This window comes from Brachyhypopomus gauderio, chromosome 15 (assembly GCF_052324685.1).
Source record: "Brachyhypopomus gauderio isolate BG-103 chromosome 15, BGAUD_0.2, whole genome shotgun sequence".
In the NCBI taxonomy this organism is placed as follows: Eukaryota; Metazoa; Chordata; class Actinopteri; order Gymnotiformes; family Hypopomidae; genus Brachyhypopomus; species Brachyhypopomus gauderio.
In genome coordinates this window covers 22,183,542-22,205,063 of record NC_135225.1, presented here as the reverse complement: position 1 = coordinate 22,205,063, position 21,522 = coordinate 22,183,542, and the positions used below count along the sequence as shown (strand labels likewise).

The window sequence follows — 21,522 nt, the reverse complement described above, 5'->3', positions numbered from 1 at the left end:
GAAGTGTGAGTGACATTATAGGTTTGTTTGGAGCTGCACATATCCAAATGTTCCAGGCATTAGATTACTGGCTAATCCTGCTTTAAGCTCCTGCAGTTGTGCTGGTTAGTTGTACATGCATTTTTTGGATACCTACTGATGAGTGAAGTCATCATAGTGAAAGTCCTCAATCTGCATTCTGAAACGCAACATGAAAAGCATGCTGGTTCAGGCTTCATTAGAAATTTCAAACTGCCCACAGTTTCTCCAGCATGTCAAAGTAGGACAAGTCACATGTAAATCACCTGTACTTTGCCTGTACATCACCTGTTCTGGGGTCTCCTGCACAGTTTGTTTAGGAGAAGTCAAAGGCACATGACCATCTTCATCATTTTCTTTAGAGACTTCTCCTCCATGTATTTTGCTTGGCGTGGTAAACAAATGTGTGCAATAGCTTCCATTGTAGATGTGGGCAGAGGTCAGACATGAATTAAAGGGATGAGGATAAAGGACTGTCATCAGATTTCTTGGATATGTAATTTAGCAAGGTCCAAAGTATAGCTTTGTAGGCCTCAAATGAAGCTTTATGCTGGAGTGGTTCTGGTATTGTGTAATATGATGTCCCTTGACATGTTTAAGATCAACAATATGTGAAGAAAATATTTTTGTTCTGTTACTCTCTATTTGATTACACCAGTGACAGAAACATGAGTCTAAAGGGTTTGATGCATTCATAACATTCAAACATAATTAACCCAAAATATTACAGGTATATGTTAGAGGGATTTTGTTTTTTTGTCTTCTTGGACATTATGGTCAGGGCAGGCCAAATGAGATATATTGGACTTTGATGGATGAGAAATTAGAAAAGAAAAATGGAAAATTAATCAATAGAACCTGTAATGCTTTGTTCTGAGCTTTTATGAAAGTTTTAATACGATGAATACAATGCAGAATACAAAGCATTACGAGCTTTGCATTTTAAACATTTTCTAAAATTCTAAGACATTAAAGCATATATGAAATGATCTGTGGTGTAAGCCGGTCTACACTCCGCACCAGCAGGCGACAGTAATGCGCTGTGTAGCTGTAATCGCCATAAAAACGAGAACAACAACAAGCTGCCGCGTGTGTGTTGAGGTCGGAGACCGTGTGTACCGTCACCGGTTCACGTACACGACTGTAATGGCGGGCGTCATTCGAAGACTTGATGAAACGGTGGTGAACCGTATTGCTGCCGGAGAAGTAATTCAACGGCCTGCAAATGCTATTAAAGAAATGATTGAAAATTGGTGAGCTGTAACGTTGGCTAATGTATTTGCGAGGGAAGTATGTGGCTAGCTGTAAAGTCACTTTTGTGGGCCGTTTCTCCCGTTATTACACATACAAACACACACAATAAGTGCACAGATCTACCAGTTTGTTTTACTAGCGTCAGTATGTCCCCCCGTGTCTAAGGGAACTCGTTAATACGTTTGTAAGGTTCGCTAGTTGGTTAGATGTTGGCCTGCTAGATCAAACCTGTGTGTGTTCGCCAGCTGAATTTCATTTTATATTTACAGTCTGGATGCAAAGTCCACCAACATCCAGATTACTGTCAAAGACGGAGGACTCAAGCTGATCCAAATCCAGGACAATGGCTCTGGAATCAGGGTAAAAACAGGTGTTACACCGAATTCTGCGACCGTCGAATTTTGTGACCGCAGAGGGCGCTATTTCGCAGTTTCAGTTAGTTTCAGTTCACAGGCACGAGCGCTTTACGAATGCTGCGTAAGCTACGCCGACGCGCTTTCTTTTCTCGTTTTGCTGCTGTCCACGAGCCAAAATATGAGAGATGCGTGTATTTACATTTTATGTCGTCTGTTAACAAGAATGTTTCATTACAACATTTTTACACGTGACGACTGGAGTAAAGTCAGCCAATACATACGCCTGACAATAGCAAACTTTTCATAAGTAAGTTATGTAAGCTGCTGTCATTTGGACCTCATTCCGAATGGTAATTATACACTTCTGAATAAAATGTTTAAATATAGTCTACTAAAACGTTTTTAAAACGATCTTTTAATATTTTTTGAAGATACATTAAAGTCACAGATCCAGTTGGCAGCTGTCAGAATGGGTGACCCCTATGCCACGGTCAGTCTGTCCACTCCATTCATGAATGTTTTTCTTTGGCTAACAGGTGTAGGGATGGTAAGTCACCTGAAAACATTTGGTTGGGTTTTAACTAGTTTGTATGGGGATGGACAGCAGTCACATATTTAGACAGCAGCCGTCAGAATCGGTGACCCCTATTCCAAAGTGCACTTGTCCATTCCATTCATAATTTTTTTTCTGTCTAATAAGGTGAAGGGATGGTAGGTCACCAGGAAAGACATGGCTGTTTTCAAAATGATTATAGGTGGAAATTCAGTGGGGTCACATATTCTGATGGCTGCCGTCAGAATCAGTGACCCCTATTCCAAAGTGCACTTGTCCATTCCATTCATAATTTTTTTTTCTGTCTAATAAGGTGAAGGGATGGTAGGTCACCAGGAAAGACATGGCTGTTTTCAAAATGATTATAGGTGGAAATTCAGTGGGGTCACATATTAAGAACTGGTGACCCCATGACAAGGTACATCTGTTACATCTACCATGGAAACACATCACCCACTGTGACTCCACAATAACAGAAAACAGTGATAGCAAAAACGTTTTAGTAGACTATATTTAAACATTTTATTCAGAAGTGTATAATTACCATTCGGAATGAGGTCCAAATGACAGCAGCTTTACGCAGCATTCGTAAAGCGCTCGTGCCTGTGAACTGAAACTGCGAAATAGCGCCCTCTGCGGTCACAAAATTCGACGGTCGCAGAATTCGGTGTAACACCGGAATACCAGATTATTTCTTTAGTGTCTGTAGCAAACGAACTTACTGGAATGTCCTGCTGGATATATAACTAGAGGTTGATCTAGTATGTATAATGTATTAGCAAAATATAGGTATTGGATAAATAGATGTCCCTTGAATTAATCTGTCTTTGGCAGAAAGATGACCTGGAAATTGTTTGTGAGCGGTTTACAACAAGCAAGCTTCAGACTTTTGAAGACCTCACAACTATTTCAACGTACGGATTCAGAGGAGAGGTGTGTATGGAGCTGTCACTGAGATTATTTATGTCATGTTCATGTAAACCCACCTGGAATTACTGGAAGTTGCTTCCAATAAATTTTCATTGCCATTGCACTTGGTATAAAGTTACACATACACCTTCTCAATTCTTCTTAAGAATTATAGTAACATTAACAAAACAATGTAACCTTGGTACTCAATTACAAAACTAATAATTTTTTTGCTTATCTTGAAGAATATGTTGATTAATTGAAGAATGTAAGATTGAAGATTGATGTAAGACTTTTGAAACTCCTGTCTTCTGTTTGTTAGGCTCTAGCCAGCATTAGTCATGTAGCCCATGTCACAATTACTACAAAAACAGCTGATGGAAAATGTGCCTACCGGTGAGTGACAATTGTGGTGCACGTTTTTCCTGATTCTTTTCACATTTTAATCATACAAACACAGAATGGGGGTGGGGGGGAGCAAGTCATCGTCACATTTTATGCTTTTGAGACGTGATCTTGTACATGATTTAAAAGACATGACTGCTAGCACCCAGAAATTATGGTATTTTAAAGAATTCTAATTATTTTTGCTGTGGCTTAAGGACTACTGTAAGCTCTTTTCAACCAAACCCTGATCTCCATCTTTCACAGAGCCAGTTACTGTGATGGCAAGTTGAAAGCTCCATCTAAACCTTGTGCAGGAAATCAAGGGACACTTATCTTGGTAAATGACTACAGATCTTTCAGATCAGAAATGTCCGACACTTCTCATTACGTTTGTTTTTCAAGTATTTTGCCAATGTTTGATTTGTCTGTGTCACTGAGATTGCTCATTTATTTTTATTCATTTAATCTTATAAAGCTGACTAATTCACTGTTATGTAAGTGAAAATCTCTTATGATTGGGTGAGATTTCTGTGTTAAGATTGTGTATCTACAAATACAGTGATATACTGCTCTAAATAATGTTTGGTGTGTTGCTCATAGGTAGAAGACCTTTTCTATAATGTACCCACCCGAAGGAAAGCCTTGAAAAGTCCCAGTGAAGAATACTCCAGGATTGTGGAGGTGGTGAGTAGGTGTGTACATTAGATTTTTTTAACTTTTTTATCTGGGGTAACAGTTTTATACATTTATGTCTCTGTCAGTTTGTTTTACATGTACATATCTGTTTACTAATTTTACTCTGTGTCTTCTCAGATATGCCATCCACAACTCTGGGAAAAGTTTTACTGTCAAAAAGGTAAGTGTCCTTTAATAACAAAACTGTAGTTGTATGTTTGAATACCAACACTCATTAAATACATGTTCTGCTGTTCTGAATAAGCAAGGCGAGATGGTAGCTGATGTGAAGACTCTACACAATGCCACAGTGTTGGACAATGTCAGAGTGGTGTTTGGTGTAGCCGTGAGCAGGTATTAATCCATTTCTTAATTGTTTCATCTTGGGTGTAAGTTTTTTTCTCCACATGTACTCATCGGGCAAGGCATGCACAGGGATCTTCAGTATTAACACAAAGTACTAGGCGCTCACATGGGTTATGAAGTTAAAAAGTCTGTTTAGACAGGTAGTAGACTTGGGTCTATAGCAGAAGTCTGACTATAGGAAAATATTCTAGTAAAGGAATTCTAGTGCAGTGTGAGGATTTGCAAAAAGACAAGTTCAAATTGTGACATCTCAAAGTCTATTAACTGTTTTTTTTTTTTTTTTTTTTTATTAACTATTAACATGTCTGATTGTTAAGTATATAAGTGCTACATGTGACATCATTTCTGGTAATAATACTACTTTTTTATTCACAGAGAGATGATTGAGGTAGAGTGTGAGGATCAGAAACTTGCCTTTAAGCTGCAGGGGTACATTTCCAATGCCAACTACTCAGTAAAGAAGTGTATCCTCATCCTGTTTATAAACCGTATGTGTTTTCAGTTCTGTTCCATCATTATCTTAATTGTGATAAATTGTGTTAAAGCCAGCATGGGTTCATTCACACTTGTATTACACACTTGTAGCAAATATACAATCTCAGAGACTTAGAGATTCCCATTAGAGATTTTAGTTTCTAATGGGCTGTTGGGCAATGTTTTACAGATCGCTTGGTAGAATCTACTGCCTTGAAGAAAGCCATAGAGACAGTCTACACAGCATATCTTCCAAAAAATACACATCCTTTTCTTTATCTCAGGTATTTTTGCTGATTTTATTGGTGTTGCAGAATTATATCTACTTCTCTACTAAATATTACATATTCTAAATCATTACACATTTTTGGGTTGGACTAAAGGTCTAACAGCAACAGATACTAAGACTTTGCCATAAACTTCAATGAACAGTGTGGATATTTCCACTATTTTAGAATTTCTCTGTGCATCGTTTTAATATCTGTAGTTACATGTACTTTCCCAGTACTACATCCAAATATTCAATGACGTATCAAATATTGATTCCACTTTGAGTACTGACACAAAAAGTATGTTTACAGGTTTTGCTCAAGCTTTTTTCCTCCTGGAAAATACAACTAGCAACAGGACAATTAACAGAGGCATTATGTTAGCACCTAGAAGGTTTTAGTTAAAATCCATTTGTTGTTTTCATCAGTTGTATTAGCCTTCCATCAAGTCATCACTGTTTTTCTGTTTATAGGACAGCTGTAAGTTGGATAAGTTTGGAAGTAGACCATTCTCAACCAGCAGCAAAATGAATGTGTGAATGAATAAATAGCTGCACAACACTGCTAGGCCTGATACTCTCATGCCCAGACCAGCCCAACACCCACTCGTGCCTCTACTGCCCCCACACTCAAATAGCGGCTCGCGGGCCATCTATTTCTGGCCAGATGCTCCGACCGATGTAATTGGGAGAGAATCCCATTTTTTTTTCTTCAAAATAAAACATCACTCAGACTCTGATCGTCGATAAAATATATATATTTTTTTCTGTGCGGCCCAGTACCAAATGACCCAGTGGCCCGGTGGTTGGTGACTGATGGGATAGAGCATGATTGCCCAACAGATATTGACTACAGACTGTAATTGCACTTATAAGAGCTAAGATTTCTAGTGAGTGAGGGGACAAGGGATATATTTGCAAGGGAATGCATGTGGGTTGTTTTTGTGATTTTCATAGCCTCTGCAGTAGTACTGCAGATGATGAAGTTCGTGATTTTGTGCATTAACCATTTCATAATTGCCATATTTCTTTATTTCTTCAAAGCCTTGAAATTGCTCCACATAATATTGATGTGAACGTGCACCCAACAAAGCATGAAGTGCACTTCCTTCATGAAGACTGCATCATCGAGAGCATTCAGAAGCACATTGAGAGTAGACTTCTGGGCTCAAATTCCTCACGCACGTATTTTACACAGGTATATAATGAAACCTCTATGTTTGCAGGTTTGAGTAACGGTCATAAGATCTTCATGGTTAAACTATCTGCCTAATTATTTTTTGCTTCATCAATAGACTTTGCTTCCTGGGCCTTCTGTCTTTGTCGGTGACGTGAAAGTTTTAAACAGCTCCACAGCAGATCGTAGCGAGCGAGTCTATAGCCATCAGATGGTGCGCACCGACAGCAAGGCACAGAAACTGGACGCTTTCCTCCAGCCAGTGAGTAAGCCTTCTGCAACTGGAACAAGCACAGCCAGCTCTGTAGCACCTGACCAGAGTACTGCACAACTGGATGATATTGAAATGGTTGAGGGGCTGGAGGACTCCCAGCCAAGGGCCACAAAAGATGTAGAGTGTGATCTCCAAACAGAGACTCCCCCCAGGTGAGAGACTACTTCAGGTGTTTGATTAGGTGTGGTGGTGTTTATTGTTTTGGTGTGCAGTCCTTTTAACAAAATGTAATGTATGATCTCTTAAATATCCACAAGGTGGTTGCATTACCCAGATATATTGTCTAGAATGGTAGACAAAGTGCATATGTGATTGCGATTATGGTTTTCTAGGAAACGGCCTCATGTTGATGAGCAAAGGGACAGTCAGACAGCAGCCTGTACACCACAGAGACGGGTCATTAAACTGACCAGTGTAAAGGAACTTCGGAGTGAGATTGAAGAACAAGCACACAAAGGTGTTGGCTCCTTCTTGTCTACATTTGATGGAACTTCATTTTCACAGGTGACCACTTGCAGGTCTAAGCGTGAATCTGTTTTTGCATCCTGTAGGTCTTCAGGAGATGTTGCAGAATCATTCATTTGTAGGCTGTGTCAATCCACAGTGGACTCTAGTTCAACACCACACTAAACTCTACCTATTGAACACAACTAAACTCAGGTTAGACACTAAACACACCGTCTGAAATAGCTGACGTATGTTACTATGCAATGAGAACATTTTGGAAATCCATTTTAAGACAAAAATGTCCTGACTCATTCCTTTGCATTCCACATCCACTTCTTGTAGAGCTGTAAAGTATTTTGTAATAATCTTGTATATTGCTAATATTTTTTATATATATGTGTCAACCTTTTTCCCCAGCCAGGAGCTGTTTTACCAGATTTTGATATATGATTTTGGCAACTTTGGTGTCCTGCGATTGTCAGTTAGTACCTGTTTCTCTTTCTGCTCTTTTAATTGTGATGTCAAAATAGTTGATGTCTGAAAAATTAATGAGCATTATAATGATCAAATTAATGAGCATTATAATGATCAAATTACTGGTGCTGAACACTTCCAGTTTACTTGTAGCTGTTGCAGCTCTCAGGCTGCAGTGGGAGGTTCGGTGTTGAGGTGTGTGTTGGTACTGCAGAACCCAGCCCCCCTTTATGAACTGGCCATGCTGGCACTGGATTGTGAGGAGAGCGGCTGGACGGAGGAGGACGGGCCTAAGGAAGGACTGGCCCAGTACATAGTGGACTTTCTGAAGAAGAAAGCTGAAATGCTTGAGGATTATTTGTCCATGGAGATTGATGAGGTAGGTCACTGTTCTTCTGGAGATTGATGAGGTAGGTCACTGTTCTTCTGGAGATTGATGAGGTAGGTCGCTGTTCTTCTGGAGATTGATGAGGTAGGTCGCTGTTCTTCTGGAGATTGATGAGGTAGGTCACTGTTCTTCTGGAGATTGATGAGGTAGGTCGCTGTTCTTCTGGAGATTGATGAGGTAGGTCACTGTTCTTCTGGAGATTGATGAGGTAGGTCATGGACTACTGTTCTGTTCTTTTGGAGTAAAAGAATCAAACTTCTGCAATTTGTTACAATATTTATCTGGGTTTAGAAGTGACCACTTAAATGTTATAAATTATATTGGTGCCTTTCTCTGCGGTTCAAATATGGCCAGCAAATCTGCTGAACAGTTTCTTCACAGGACCAATTTGTACTAGAATTTTTATAATAAACCACAACAAAGCAAAAGTAAAAAAAATAATAACATGCATTCAGTATCAATCAAATTTTATTTATATAGCGCTTTTTACAACAGTTGTTGTCACAAAGCAGCTTTACAAGTGCCGAGTCCTAGCCCCCAGTGAACAAGCCAAGGGCGACAGTGGCAAAGAAAAACTCCCTAGTTTTTTGCATGAGGAAGAAACCCTGAGAGGAACCAAGACTCAGGGGGGGAACCCATCCTCCTCTGGCCGACACCGGTCACCATGACAACAACAATTTAGACAAAGAAATAAAGAAAAGGAAAAGATGTAGTAATGTCCATCATGGTGTAGGCGTATCCGGTCAGGCAGTAGGTGGCTGGCACTGGATGGATCGCTTATGCAAGTATGCAAGCTGAAAGGAAATGAGGGTAAAATATTTTTAGACTGGTGCAAGTAATATTTAAAAGAAAACACCGTTACAAGGGTGTACTGCACTTTCCGGGTCAGGAGTGAGTCCTTGCCTCAAGTGGAGGAATTCAAGTATCTTGGTGCTTTTGTTCACGAGGGAGAGAAAGATGGAATAGGAGGTGGACAGGCGGATCAGTGCTGCGGCTGCAGTTTTGTGGATGCTGAACCGGACTGTTGTGGTGAAGAGAGACCTGAGCCAAAAGACAAAGCTCTCGATTTACTGACCAGTCTACATTTAGATTCACCATTGGCTCTGGGTAGTGACCAAAAGAATGAGATCACGGGTACAAGTGGCTGAATTGAGTTTCCTCCGCGGGATGTCCAGGTCTCCCTTAGAGATAGGGTGAGGAGTTCGGTCGTCCGGGAGAAGCTCTGAGTAGAGTTGCTGCTCCTCCATGTAGACAGGAGTCAGTTGAGTTGGTTCAGGTTTCTGGTCCAGATGCCCTATGGGTGCCTCCCTGCAGGGACGTTCTGGGCATGTCTAACTTGGAGGAGACCCCGGGGAAGACCCAGGACACGAGGGAGAGATTATACCCCTTGGCTGTCCTGGGAACACCTCAGTATCCCTCCAGAAAAGATGGGAGAGGGAAACCTGGGCCTCATTGTTTGGGCTACTGCCCCTGCGACCCGGATAAGTCGATATAAATGGATGGATGGTTGGTTGAAATGAACACATCACAATTATCACAAACTTTTGTGTAAATGTGCAATGTCATTTAATTTGTAGAAAGCTTCCACTAGATGGCACCCAGGTGAAATATTCTGAATATGTTGCATATCTGGAAGTCTGAGAGATGTTTTCAGCTGTATTATTATAGGGCTTGAAAAGTCCTATATTGTTATCCCACATGCTACTACTTATTATTCTGCTTCTTTTTGTCACTATTTGTGCGTTTAATACAGCCCGAACCGCTTAACGTACAGACTCCATTCAAACTGCGTTTTGAAGCTCTCCATGAGAAGTCTGTGTGGTGTATATGTGTGTATGTGCAGTGGATATGAGAGAGATGTATGTGTGCGTGTGGTATATATGTGTGTATGTGGAGTGGATATGAGAGAGATGTGTGTGTGTGGTATATGTGTGTGTATGTGGAGTGGGTATGAGAGAGGTGTGTGTGTGTGGTGTATATGTAGAGTGGCTATGAGAGAGATGTAGTGTAATGATCCTTAAGGGATTATTGGGTTACTGTTTCTTTAAGTTAAGTTGTGTGTGTGTGAGTGGAAGAGTGCGCGAGGAACGAGAGAGAGAGGATTCAGCTATTTACTTCTGTTGAGTGAATTCACTTGTATTAATGTTAAAATAAAAGAGAACAGTGTGTGAGGTGTGTGTGTGTGTGGGGGGGGGGGGAGACATTCCTCACACTAACTAATGTTACTGTGAGTGGAGAAGCCTTGTTTAATGTGATTTGCACCCTCTGAACAAACGGTCGTAGTTCGGGACATATTTAACTTATCGCGAGATTGTATGACAGAGGACCCCTGGCTGATGATTTTGGTGTAATTGTGTGTGGTTTGAACCAAAAATGACTGATTTATGACAAGTTAAACACAGAGGCAAATTGTGAAAGCCAATTCGGATTTTGAGAAATTTACATGGGAGCTAATGGAGCAGTTTTCTGTGCCTAGTGCCAAACAAATGCTCATAACTCTACAACGAATTGATCAAATGATTAGATATCCCGGCGTGCCAGAAAGGACAAGTTTCTCTCCCATTTAAAATTTAAATGGAGCTTCTAGGTGAAGGCGTAAGGATTTTACAGCAGGATTTTACAGCTAACCCCGGACCACAGGTCAGAGCTATCTGTCAAATTTGGCCCGCAGAAAAATATAGTTGATTAGCCCTGGTCTATAGTATTTCCTTCAGGAAATGCATTGTCTAGTTTCTTTATGCAGTAATCTAGGTCAGATGGAACATCATTAGGAGCTGAGATTGTTGTGAACATTTCTATATGAAACTTATCGCATGATTAAGAAATTTAAGAAAGCATTCCATTTCTATAGGTCTAGTAGTCAATTTGCGATGATTAAATTAGTATGTACCAAGTTTTGACCAACCAATTATTTTGGGTTTTAAAATAATTGGTTGGTCAAAGCTTGGTACATACTAATTTAATGCCAAGCTTTCTACTTTCACTTTGAACTTTAATGGTCTATTATTTTATGACTAATCAACTCATTTTTAGGAAGGGAACCTGACTGGTTTGCCACTTTTGCTTGAAAACTACACTCCAGCTATGGAAGGTCTTCCACTCTTCATCCTGCGATTAGCTACAGAGGTGTGCTGCCCATGATGGAGTAAAACCTAGTTTAAAATACACTGAATAGAGCAAAAAGTTCAATGTTTAACAACTATTTAGCAATAAAGGTTACTCTTTTTTCCATGGGCAATTCAGGTGAACTGGGACAATGAAAAGGAGTGTTTCCGTGATTTCAGTAAAGAGTGCAGCCAGTTCTATTCCATAAGGAAGCAGTACACCCTAGAGACAGAGGCAGCAGCAGACACCCCGGTAAGCTGCGCTACTAGCGCATTACATTTGAAAAACCTCTGGTCTATTTAATACAAATCAGTCCTCAAGGTCCAGGTCTTAAGAGTTTCCCCTAGGATTCAGGTGTGACAGCAAAGTGGTCAACCAGTTACATTAGTCATTTAATCAACATGGGATTACAAAATCTAGAAGTTGATCAAGTCAAGGTCCAGATTTGAACATCACTGCTATAGATGATTGCTCAGTGTTCGATATCCCCCATATCTAATTTACAGATTGATTTATGGAGTTCAAGATTAAATTACTTTAAAGAATGGATTGCCTAGAATAAGTATTTTTGTAGGAAGCTGAACCTGGTTGGCGGTGGAAGGTTGAACATGTTCTCTTCAAAGCGATCCGCTCCCTGCTGAGCCCTCCACAACACTGCAGCGAGGACGGGAGCATCCTACAAGTGGCCAACCTCCCAGACCTCTACAAGGTGTTTGAGAGATGCTGATGTCAAACTGCTGTGGCTATAGCAATAAAGAACAGAAAAAATACCTACTGATATGCTGCCATATTCTATGGACAATGTTAATGTGATTACTGTCTTTTAAAGCTGAATATTTGCATACTGTTTCACTTTAAAATGTGAACATCAATAAAGTGGCTTTATGGCTTCTAAGTTTCTAAAGGTGTGTGTCCTCTAATTACAGCAAGATTCTCTTTTAGTTACTGCATTTTCAAAATACAACCATTAATCTTAGCTAAAATGATTTTGCTTTAACATTTCAAGTTTCACAGTAATTAAATTCTTGAACAAAATTGAGATAGTAATAACATGTATTATGCTTTTCACATGAGTGTGTTCCTATTGTGTCTCAAATCAAATATAAAGGTGATTGATCTGACAGGCCAGTTTTCCAATACATCTTGCACTGCAGGGTAGCTCCTTTTTTACAGAACAGAGTATTATATAATTTGAGTACCTTGTGAAGTTGCTCTTTTTAGCAATACGTGTCCATTTTGGATTAAATTCTCGATGCTCCGCACAAACACTTCACACATGAAATAATCCATCAGATTCACACATCACTAATTTATACTTTTATTTTCAAGAAATATTTTTAAATATTTTTGGGAAAAATCCTCAATGAAACCATAGCATTGTTCTTATATAACTGGAAATCAAACTGAATGCCTATTAAATACTTTCTTCTGTACCGATACCGATTTGTTTTAATATCCTTTTTATAAGGAAACCCTTAGTTTCCCTGTGAACAAAGGCACATTGCTGTGAACATATCAATGTGTGCATGAGCTGGGTGAAATTTTAAAGTTTAAAATACACTTTTATACTCATTCATGCAACTTATTGGGAAGGGAAAACACATTAGGGAGAGGAATCAAGCACCCAATCCAAGCAATAAAACCCATGTGAATGGCATGATATACAAAGCTTTCAAAACAGGAAACAACAGCAAGAAAGGTGCTCTGACTGAGCAAAGGAAGGATGAAACAATTGTTTAGGCGCTCCCTTCTTGACAAACTTAAGTGTGAACCAGTCTTTTTTTCCTCTCAGTTCCTATTATATTTAGTGAAAAAGAAAAGGACTTCTTGGTACAAGATGTTTTTTTGGTTTCCCACACGTACAAGGCATTAGGGAGCAGGAGCAGCATTTGCAGTGTATGGCAGCGAAGTCTGAGGCTAGAAAGGAATTTAAGGGCTTTTAAGAAGGTGCAAGTCACCAAGGCAAGTCTCATCACTGTTGGGACAGAAGGGCATTGCGATTGGCTTTCATCTTCTCCAACCTCTTTACTAGGTGGTTATTGGTCATCTCCATTTCCTCAGTTCTGTCCAGGGCTGCACGCAGCTGCAGAATACAGAAACACGCAGTTTGATCATGGCCTATCCTGCCATGGTACCTCCTGTTTCCATAGTATCTATATCTATAGCAAACTGCACTGACATATATGTGCACAAATGCATGCACTATAGCATAGGACTTCACCTGTGCAAGCCATCAGCCATTACATCCAAGGCTGCTCTGGTGGACTTGTTACTGTAGCTGGATCCTTACCTCTCTCTGAAGTCTTCTTTTTTCAGCTTTTAGTTCATCTTCAATTTTCTCTGAGTTGTCAGCTGCTGCTTTGTATCGTAAGACCTGTCCCTCAAGTCTGTTAATCTACAAGGCAAACAATTACATTAAAATTCGTATAAAATTTCTAGTAATGCTGACCAATTCTTTTTACATTTGAAGATAGCCTAATTTCAAATATATAACTATAAAATGAATGCGTTATCAGAAATGAGTATTCACAACACTACTACCATATACACTATATTGCCAAATGTATTCTCTCACCCATCCAAATGATCAGAATCAGGTGTTCCAATCACTCCCATGGCCACAGGTGTATAAAATTAAGCACCTAGGCATGCAGACTGTTTTTACAAACATTTGTGAAATAATGGGTAGTTCTCAGGAGCTCAGTAAATTCTAGCATAGAAATGTGATAGGATGCCACCTGTGCAACAAATCTAGTCGCAAAATTTTTTCGTCCTAAATATTCAACAGTCAACTGGTCATGGAATGGGTGTCCATGGTCGAGCAGCTGCATCCAAGCCATATATCAAGTGCAATGCAAAGCATCAGATGCAGTGGTGTAAAGCAGTGGTTCCCAAAGTGGGGGGCACACCCCCTAGGTGGGGGGCGGAGCTTGGAAGTAAAACATATGCACATGTGTCAATATGTGGGTTAGGGTGCAAAAATATTCTCATCTACTAAAGGGGGGCATGGCAGAAAAAGTTTGGGAACCACTGGTGTAAAGCATGCTGCCACTGGACTCGAGAGCAGTGGAGGTGCGTTCTCTGGAGTGATAAATCACACTTCCCCATCTAGCAATCTGATGGATGAGTCTGGGTTTGGCGGTTGCCAGGAGAACGGTACTTGTCTGATTGCATTGTGCCAAGTATAAAGTTTGGTGAAGGGAGGATTATGGTGTCCCAACACCTTTGGGATGAATTAGAGCGGAGACCGAGAGTCTGGCCTTCTCGTCCAAAATTAGTATTTGACCTCACAAATATGCTTCTGGAAGATCCCCATAAAAACATGAAAATCCACATAAACACACTCCTAAACCTTGTGGACAGCCTTCCCAGAAGAGTTGAAGCTGTTCTAGCTGCAAAGGGTGGACCAACGTCATATTAAACCCTATGGATTAGGAATGGGAGCTCACTTAAGCTCATATGCGAATCAAGGATGGTGAGCAAATACTTTTGACAATATTGTGTATTGATGTCACACAGTATCCCTGCACACTTGATGTGCATTTTCTTAGGTGGATGTCAATTTTAAGTTTCATTCTTTGAGTCACTGTCTTACCATACATCATGTCATGTTTCACTTGGCTTATTTTATCTACATGTTTCTAACATGTCTGGTGTTGGCTAATACATTAAATAAAAGGTTACTATAAACTATTATTTTCATGGGGGAAAACTCATCCCATTGCATCTAGACCCACACTCAAAATTATACAGTGCAAATTGAGTGAATTTGAGTAAACTATAGAAAAGATTTAACCTTTTTTTTTTTATTATTTGGCTTTCAAAAAATTATTAATAAATATAAAAGACAGTGTTTAATATGAGAATCATCTTCTGTGTACAATAGAGGACTGGGCATCATAAATCACTACTGGGTGTACCAATGCATCAGTCTATACGGCACAAGTCACCAAGTGTCCACTTATATGATGCACGACATGCTAAACGTTTGTCAAGCCTGCCTTCATAAAACTTTAATTACCACGAGTTTTATCATGATGCTCATGTCTACTCAATATAGAATTAAAATCAACGCATAACATGTTTAAGAAACTTACATTCTGTTCCATTGTACCCATTTCTTGTTCAGCCTTTGAGAGTTTGAATTTATATTCACTAATTTGTCTGTTGGCATCCCCTAAGAAAAGGAAAGAGCATATGCTTATGCCGACATCCACTTCAATAAAGACAGAGTACATTGAATCATCAAAAATTATTATAGAATAGAATGCAAAATAATACATGCATTTGGACCAAGATACTTCATTCCTAAAGCGTGCTTGTATAAAAAAACCACTGTGGGAAGCACCAATAGGGAAAAGGTTCAGTTGCTTGTTTTGTCATGGCTCAAAGAAATTAGTATTATCAACCAAGTCCCAATCTATTATATAAACCCAAGGAAGTCCAAGACATTTAATGACCAGTTGTTTAGGATTTAAAAATCAACTACAGGTGACTAGTGACCAGTGATGTCAGTAACGCGTTACTAAGTAACTAAGTTACTCTAATCTAACCTCTTTTTTCAGTAACGAGTAATATAACGAGTTACTATTTCCAGTCCAGTAATCAGATTAAAGTTATTTATCCAAGTAACTGTGCGTTACTATTTTTATTTTCCTTAGTAAAAATGTATATTTTTGCTTTCTTCTTGGCTCAGTTATACTTTTGCGTCTGACTGTAGCGATTGACTCCACACACTGCACACGAACCTGTGAGAGCGCGAGCGCGTTCACATCATTCTGTGCAGTGTTGTCCGTAATGATATGCGGTAGTGTAAAGAAATACCCCTCAAAAACAGGAGAAGGAACAATGACCTGACGAATTTTATTGTTGCATTGTGTTCCACGTTTGAAAAGTGCTGGAATTTTGGCTAATGTAGCCTACTTAAAAATGCTTGAAATTGTAATGATTTCGTTTCACAACAAATATCTGTCTGACTGAATAGTTCGGGTGTATTACGTTTACAAATATATTTACAAATAATACCGCGCAGCGACACAAACGTAATGACAGGAGATTAGTGCTGTCAATTCCAGGTGCCGCGATTAAAAGTCCTCACCAGGATTTTGCTCAGGCTTCCTGGATTGTGTTGATTCCACAAATTTTACCTGGATTGCTAATTAGAAAATCTAGCAATCTTGAACAAAATCCTGGTGAGGACTTTTAATCGCGGCACCTGGAATTGACAGCACTACAGGAGATACATTATTTAAATGTCAGGACATACATTGTTACTGTTAAAAATGCACTTCCAATAAAGTGAGTATTGGAAAAACTCATTTTGCTGCTGAATGTAACTACTAAACTAACTTGTAATCTAACGTAGTTACTTTTAAAATCAAGTAATATGTAACGTAACCAAGTTACTTTTTAAAGGAGTAATCAGTAATCGTATTACTTTTTTAAGGTAACTAAGCCATCACTGCTAGTGACACAGCATATTTATATAGTGCCTTGCAAAAGTATTCTGACCCCTTGACCTTTGACCTGTTGCCACATTTCAGAGAAGGGTAATGCTGCAGGCCGGAGCCCTGGTGTGCGTGGGTAAAGGGCGGAGCATGTGTCAATAATTTTCGACTGCAGCCAATCAGATACTAGACTTTCATTGTCAATCAAATTTTATTAAGCCAATTATCAGCCAGTGTTAGCTGTCAATCATTTTTTACTGCAGCCAAAGGCGTTTACGTCCTCTCCTACACAGCAAAAACTGGAGTGTTAAATTTTAAGTGTTAAACATTTCCGAGTTGATTTTCACTCCCAAAGAGTAAATGAACACGGTTAGATTTAAATGATGTTCAGTGTTAGAGTTATCGGACAGAGTTGATCAAATCAGAGTTAATCCAACTAAATGACTCCCGCAAAGATGTAATTAAACCCTGCCCACTAATTTCACTTCGGCTGAGTGACTGACAAGACACGGACCATATGCAAACATTGTATGAAAATAATTCCGTACACCGCGACTAATACGAGCAGGATGCAGAGACATTTACAGCAACACCACAGCTCAGTACTCAAATCAACATCTCTCACTTGAACAGAGGTAGCAGGGACAGAAAGGCGCTTTGGCAAGTTGAGACAGTGAAGGATATCGGGAGCAGTGTAGGGATGCTAATATTCTTAAAAATGAACATGGCAGTGTAGTTGCAGCAAATTCAGTGACATACTTGGTCAGGCTCTGTTTGCACTATTTGCACTCTGTATTGACAGAGAAGAACTTTTTGTTTTGCACATAAAACGGTGATTCCCCGCTTGGTCTGGTTAACGACGGACCGGAGTTACGACCGACTTTTTATTTTATTTCGCGCGGAGGAGCAGTGGCAACACAGTGGAGTGTTATGGAGTGTTGTGTACGATAAGCCCATCTCAGCAATGCGATCGCTCTCTCTCACGCTCTACGCACGAGAACATTGTTCGTTTTTTTCTTTACTGTATTTACGATTAAAGTGTATCTAAATCTAGGGTCACGCTTAACGACGAAAACTGCTTTACGACGGACTTTTCAGTCTCTAACACCATCATTAAGCAGGGACTCACTGTAATATTGTTTGCGATTGAAAAAAAAGGAGAAATATTTAATCTTATTTATTTTATTTTAACTTTTATGAAATTTTATTTTAATTCATGCTTACATAATGCATGTTAAGAGTTATAATAAAACATTTCAAAATGCATGTGTAACTCAGTTAAATAAAAGTCTGTTGTCCAGTCATATAATTTGTAATTTTAGTGTTCTTAAAATCTCGTCTCGTCTCTTTCTCGTGAACACAATATCATGTCTTGTCTCGTGAGCTGAGTGTCTCCCCACACCCCTAGTGAGAAGTATTTTAAAATTCGATTAAAAATTGTCTAAAGTCATGGCTCTTTTAATGTTTTATTGAGCTACTTTTGTGTAAGAGCGGCATATACTTCTGTTTAAAGAGCTTCTCTGTGCAGTTTCCGCCTTCTTTTGGCAGATCTGTTAAGATGATTGGCTGCAGTAAAAAATGATTGACAGCTAACTCTGGCTGATAATTGGCTTAATAAAATTTGATTGACAACGAAAGTCTAGTATCTGATTGGCTGCAGTCAAAAATGATTGACACATGCTCCGCTCTTTACCCACGCCCACCGGGGCTCCGGTCTGCAGCATTACATATATGATATTTCAGGCTTCAAACAAAGAAATAATAATAATAATTATTATTATTACTGTTGTGAAGGATCAACGAGTCACACAATTGTGAAGACTTTACATACAGTATAGAAACACCAACCACTTTCACTAGAATTATGTTACCAAACAGTTTGAACTACATTTTATTTTAGCATAAGATATGCTCATGTGATTTAATTTTGTTTGTAGGGAACTGGACTAATGTCAGGGACTGTAGTGTCCTCAGAGTGATCAAAACATTTTTATAGCACACAAGTTCTGTCGCTTATCCATGTTGTGGAAACAAAAGCTTATAACCTGACTTTAAATTCATCAATTGGTTTTAGAAATGACTCTCCCATATGAGATTTAATTTACGAAAATGAATTTGGTTTACAGCAGAAATATTGATCATTTAATGAACACAGAAAGGTCAGATTTTGGCAAGACAAAAGTTTGGGGACATTAAATATTCCAAGAAAGTACAGGTAAAAAGACAATTAAATCACAATTTACTGAATATATGAACATTTTGCTTAATATGAAATACAAATGCATATTCAGTTTTTCACTGTAAACCGTTTTTCACTTTGAACCATACATTAATGGAAGGAAAACATTTTGTGTTCTGTGACTAAGGCTGAAGGCAGCCACCCTGTCCAAGACTCAAACACAGGTCATAAAGACCACTCCCATTAGGACCACACCCTCCTCAGGCTCTGCCCACAGCAGGGTGGGTTTATAGGACATGCTTCCAATGGCCTCACCGCCATTACACTTCTCACACTGTGTGATGAAGGTTGAAGGCAGCCACCGTACCCAAGACTTGAACCCATATCCAAAAGGAGGTAAACAGGAGCTCTGACTGTAATGGCCCCAATACACCACCCTCTCCTTTGGAAACTGATGGTCTGTCACATTCACAAACAATAAAAGCATGATGTTGTTCAAAGCCATGTGAAGTGGCACTCAACAGTTCTGACCAGGAAATTCAGTGGTGGATTCCTGATTATGTTCCAATAATACTTAATAAACCTTGACAGACATAATGCCTTTAGAAATAACAGCAAAGACACCAGGCAGGCACCATTACCCCTGCAGTATTTCTGATGAAGGAGGAGGAGGGAGAATATGATGTATTAATTTAAGTACCAGGGCAATGTAGGAAGACAGAATACTGGCTTATGAAAGTGATTATGGATTTTTTGGCCCCCAAGGAATCTTCTGAAGATTTCAGTACTGTTATTTCTGTTGTGGAATACAAATACTATGAATTTGAAGTTCTATGGTTATAGCTACTGGCCATGCACTCAGCTGAAAACCCAGTACCCCATAATGAAAAATAGTATCAGATTTGCAGTTTTAAAAAAGAGCTCTATCTTTTTCTTCAGTACGTTATGCTTACTTTTATTTTTGCCCATTGTTAGCTATATACACAAGTGTATATACAGTTTTCCATCTAGGAATTTGGGTTTACATGTACTGTAAACAAACTGTACTGTAAAGGTGAGTGAGCTTACTCTGCATTTCGATGAAGTGCAGGTCGGTGCCGTTCTCGATCCTCTCTCCTTCTGGATAAACACTCTCCACCTTAGAATGTTTCTGCCGTTCTTCCTCCAGCTGCACTTTCAGTTTCCTGATCTGAGATGTCAGAGAGAATAAACTAACGATAACACACTTTTGATCATGCACTCAGTAACTTTCCATTTTGTTGCAAATTCAAATGCTTAGTTCATAGTCGTACTTAAAAACAAAATATAGTGTTCATAAGCAACAGAGGGAAAAATGCATCCATACTTGGGCTAAAAGTTCATCTTTTTCTTCTGCAAGCTTTCGTAGCCGAACATCTATTGTAAGGAAAAAACATTTGTAACCATAGCTTGCAATTGTGAAACAGTAATTCACACAAAATACCTTTTTAGTATATAGGATTTTAGTCCATCATGTTGTTTATGTGGATTTGTTTTTGACTCCATAAGGTTAAGACAAAAGACCATTTCTGCCCTTAAATTTTACTCTTCTCACTTCTTTTTGTAAATGTCTTCTCACGGCTTTAACCCTTGTTAGGCTCTATGGACCACACTAACAACAACATAACGTCCACACTCAGTAGCTCTTAAAGGTCTGAGAGGCAGTTAATGGGTTTAAATTCTTAATATCAATACAACAAAACCATGAATGTACTGAAACACCCTTTAAGATTTACCAAGAGGTCCATCTCCAGCAGACACCAGAACCTGAGCAGCCTCCTGTGTGACTAGAGTGATGGCTGAGGTGGCAGGCTCATGGTCCACATCTCCGTTGGGTGTGCCCTCAGGAATGATGACCAGCCCATGTTTCTGTGGGGAGAGGAAAGGAGAAAACTGGAGAACACAAACACTTTGATTGGAGAAAAATATTCCTTGATCTTAAATATTTTCTACTTTACTTTACAATTTATCTTAAGGCCACAGGGGAAAGCTTTTAAAATAAAGCCATAATGAAAGCAGCACGGCTGTTAAGACAACGTAGGCTGTTTCCCTCACATACCTCTCCTGATTTGGATTTCCCCTTGAGGTCAGCCAGCTCATCTCTGAGCTCGTCCCTCTCATTCCTAATGCAATCAAAGTACTCTTTCTGTCTCTCTAAGGCCTGGCCAAACAGCAGGACAGGGAAAGAAACAAGAGGCATGAGGAGAAGTGGAAAAGAGAAGTCACAGAGACGCGGGCAAGACAAAATGGTCAGCATGCAAAGAAGGAAAGTAGGTTTGTTGACGCACACACAGTGGCAAGCAAAGAACAATGGGCAGAACAAGACAGCAACACATGCAAGTCAGGCAACTAAAACTCATACTAATGGCGTAACCATTATTGTTGGGGGGCTTAGGCTATAGATTAATTGTGATGGGGCATTTTTCTAAAACAGCAGGGCAGTTATTGGGTTATGAATGTATAAATGTAGTAATGAATGTCTCCTCTCACCATCAATGAAAATGCTAACAGGGCCTAACCTATAACCTAGTTGACACTGCATAGAAGTTCCTAGTCAGTTAACTCAAGTGAAGTGGATGAAGATCTGGCAAAGAAACTGTCAGCAAATATTACTCCAAGACGCTGCCTTGCAGAGATTATATGAGATCCAAAAGCCTTTTTAATGCTACTCATTATGACTTCTCAGCTTCAAAAGAATAAAAGAAAGAAGAATGTCTGATCAAGGCCCATTTTTGTCACAGTCTGCCAACATA

General features: G+C 39.4%; 2 protein-coding genes across 16 annotated transcripts in view; one reads left to right on the top strand and one right to left on the bottom strand.

Annotated features, from left to right (window-relative positions):
* Positions 1 to 1,075: 1,075 nt before the first annotated feature.
* mlh1 (mutL homolog 1, colon cancer, nonpolyposis type 2 (E. coli)) lies at positions 1,076 to 12,020 on the top strand. Of its 2 annotated transcripts, none has more exons than XM_076974998.1 (19): positions 1,076 to 1,271; positions 1,542 to 1,632; positions 3,016 to 3,114; positions 3,413 to 3,486; positions 3,742 to 3,814; positions 4,078 to 4,169; positions 4,291 to 4,333; positions 4,418 to 4,506; positions 4,894 to 5,006; positions 5,183 to 5,276; positions 6,305 to 6,458; positions 6,556 to 6,863; positions 7,044 to 7,168; positions 7,263 to 7,371; positions 7,576 to 7,639; positions 7,847 to 8,011; positions 11,054 to 11,146; positions 11,264 to 11,377; positions 11,700 to 12,020. In XM_076974998.1, the coding sequence occupies exons 1-19, from the start codon at positions 1,165 to 1,167 to the stop codon at positions 11,850 to 11,852; spliced, it is 2,160 nt and encodes a 719-aa protein (XP_076831113.1). In that variant the 5' UTR covers positions 1,076 to 1,164; the 3' UTR covers positions 11,853 to 12,020. The 2 variants fall into 2 exon arrangements, with proteins under 2 accessions (XP_076831113.1, XP_076831112.1); XM_076974997.1 differs by having other exon boundaries at positions 7,775 to 8,011.
* A 409-nt stretch (positions 12,021 to 12,429) lies between these two features.
* lrrfip2 (leucine rich repeat (in FLII) interacting protein 2) overlaps positions 12,430 to 21,522 on the bottom strand; it is a 69,563-nt gene continuing 60,470 nt past the window's right edge. For 11 of the 14 annotated variants that reach the window (XM_076974999.1, XM_076975002.1, XM_076975001.1 and 8 more), the window contains 7 exons: positions 20,829 to 20,930; positions 20,506 to 20,638; positions 20,097 to 20,146; positions 19,820 to 19,940; positions 15,223 to 15,302; positions 13,416 to 13,520; positions 12,430 to 13,208 (listed from right to left, as the gene is read on the bottom strand). In XM_076974999.1, coding sequence (XP_076831114.1) covers positions 13,098 to 13,208; positions 13,416 to 13,520; positions 15,223 to 15,302; positions 19,820 to 19,940; positions 20,097 to 20,146; positions 20,506 to 20,638; positions 20,829 to 20,930 — 702 coding nt within the window. In that variant the 3' untranslated portion in view covers positions 12,430 to 13,097. The remainder of the gene's footprint in view (positions 13,209 to 13,415; positions 13,521 to 15,222; positions 15,303 to 19,819; positions 19,941 to 20,096; positions 20,147 to 20,505; positions 20,639 to 20,828; positions 20,931 to 21,522) is intronic. The other 3 variants (XM_076975006.1, XM_076975011.1, XM_076975012.1) reach the window with 1 other exon arrangement.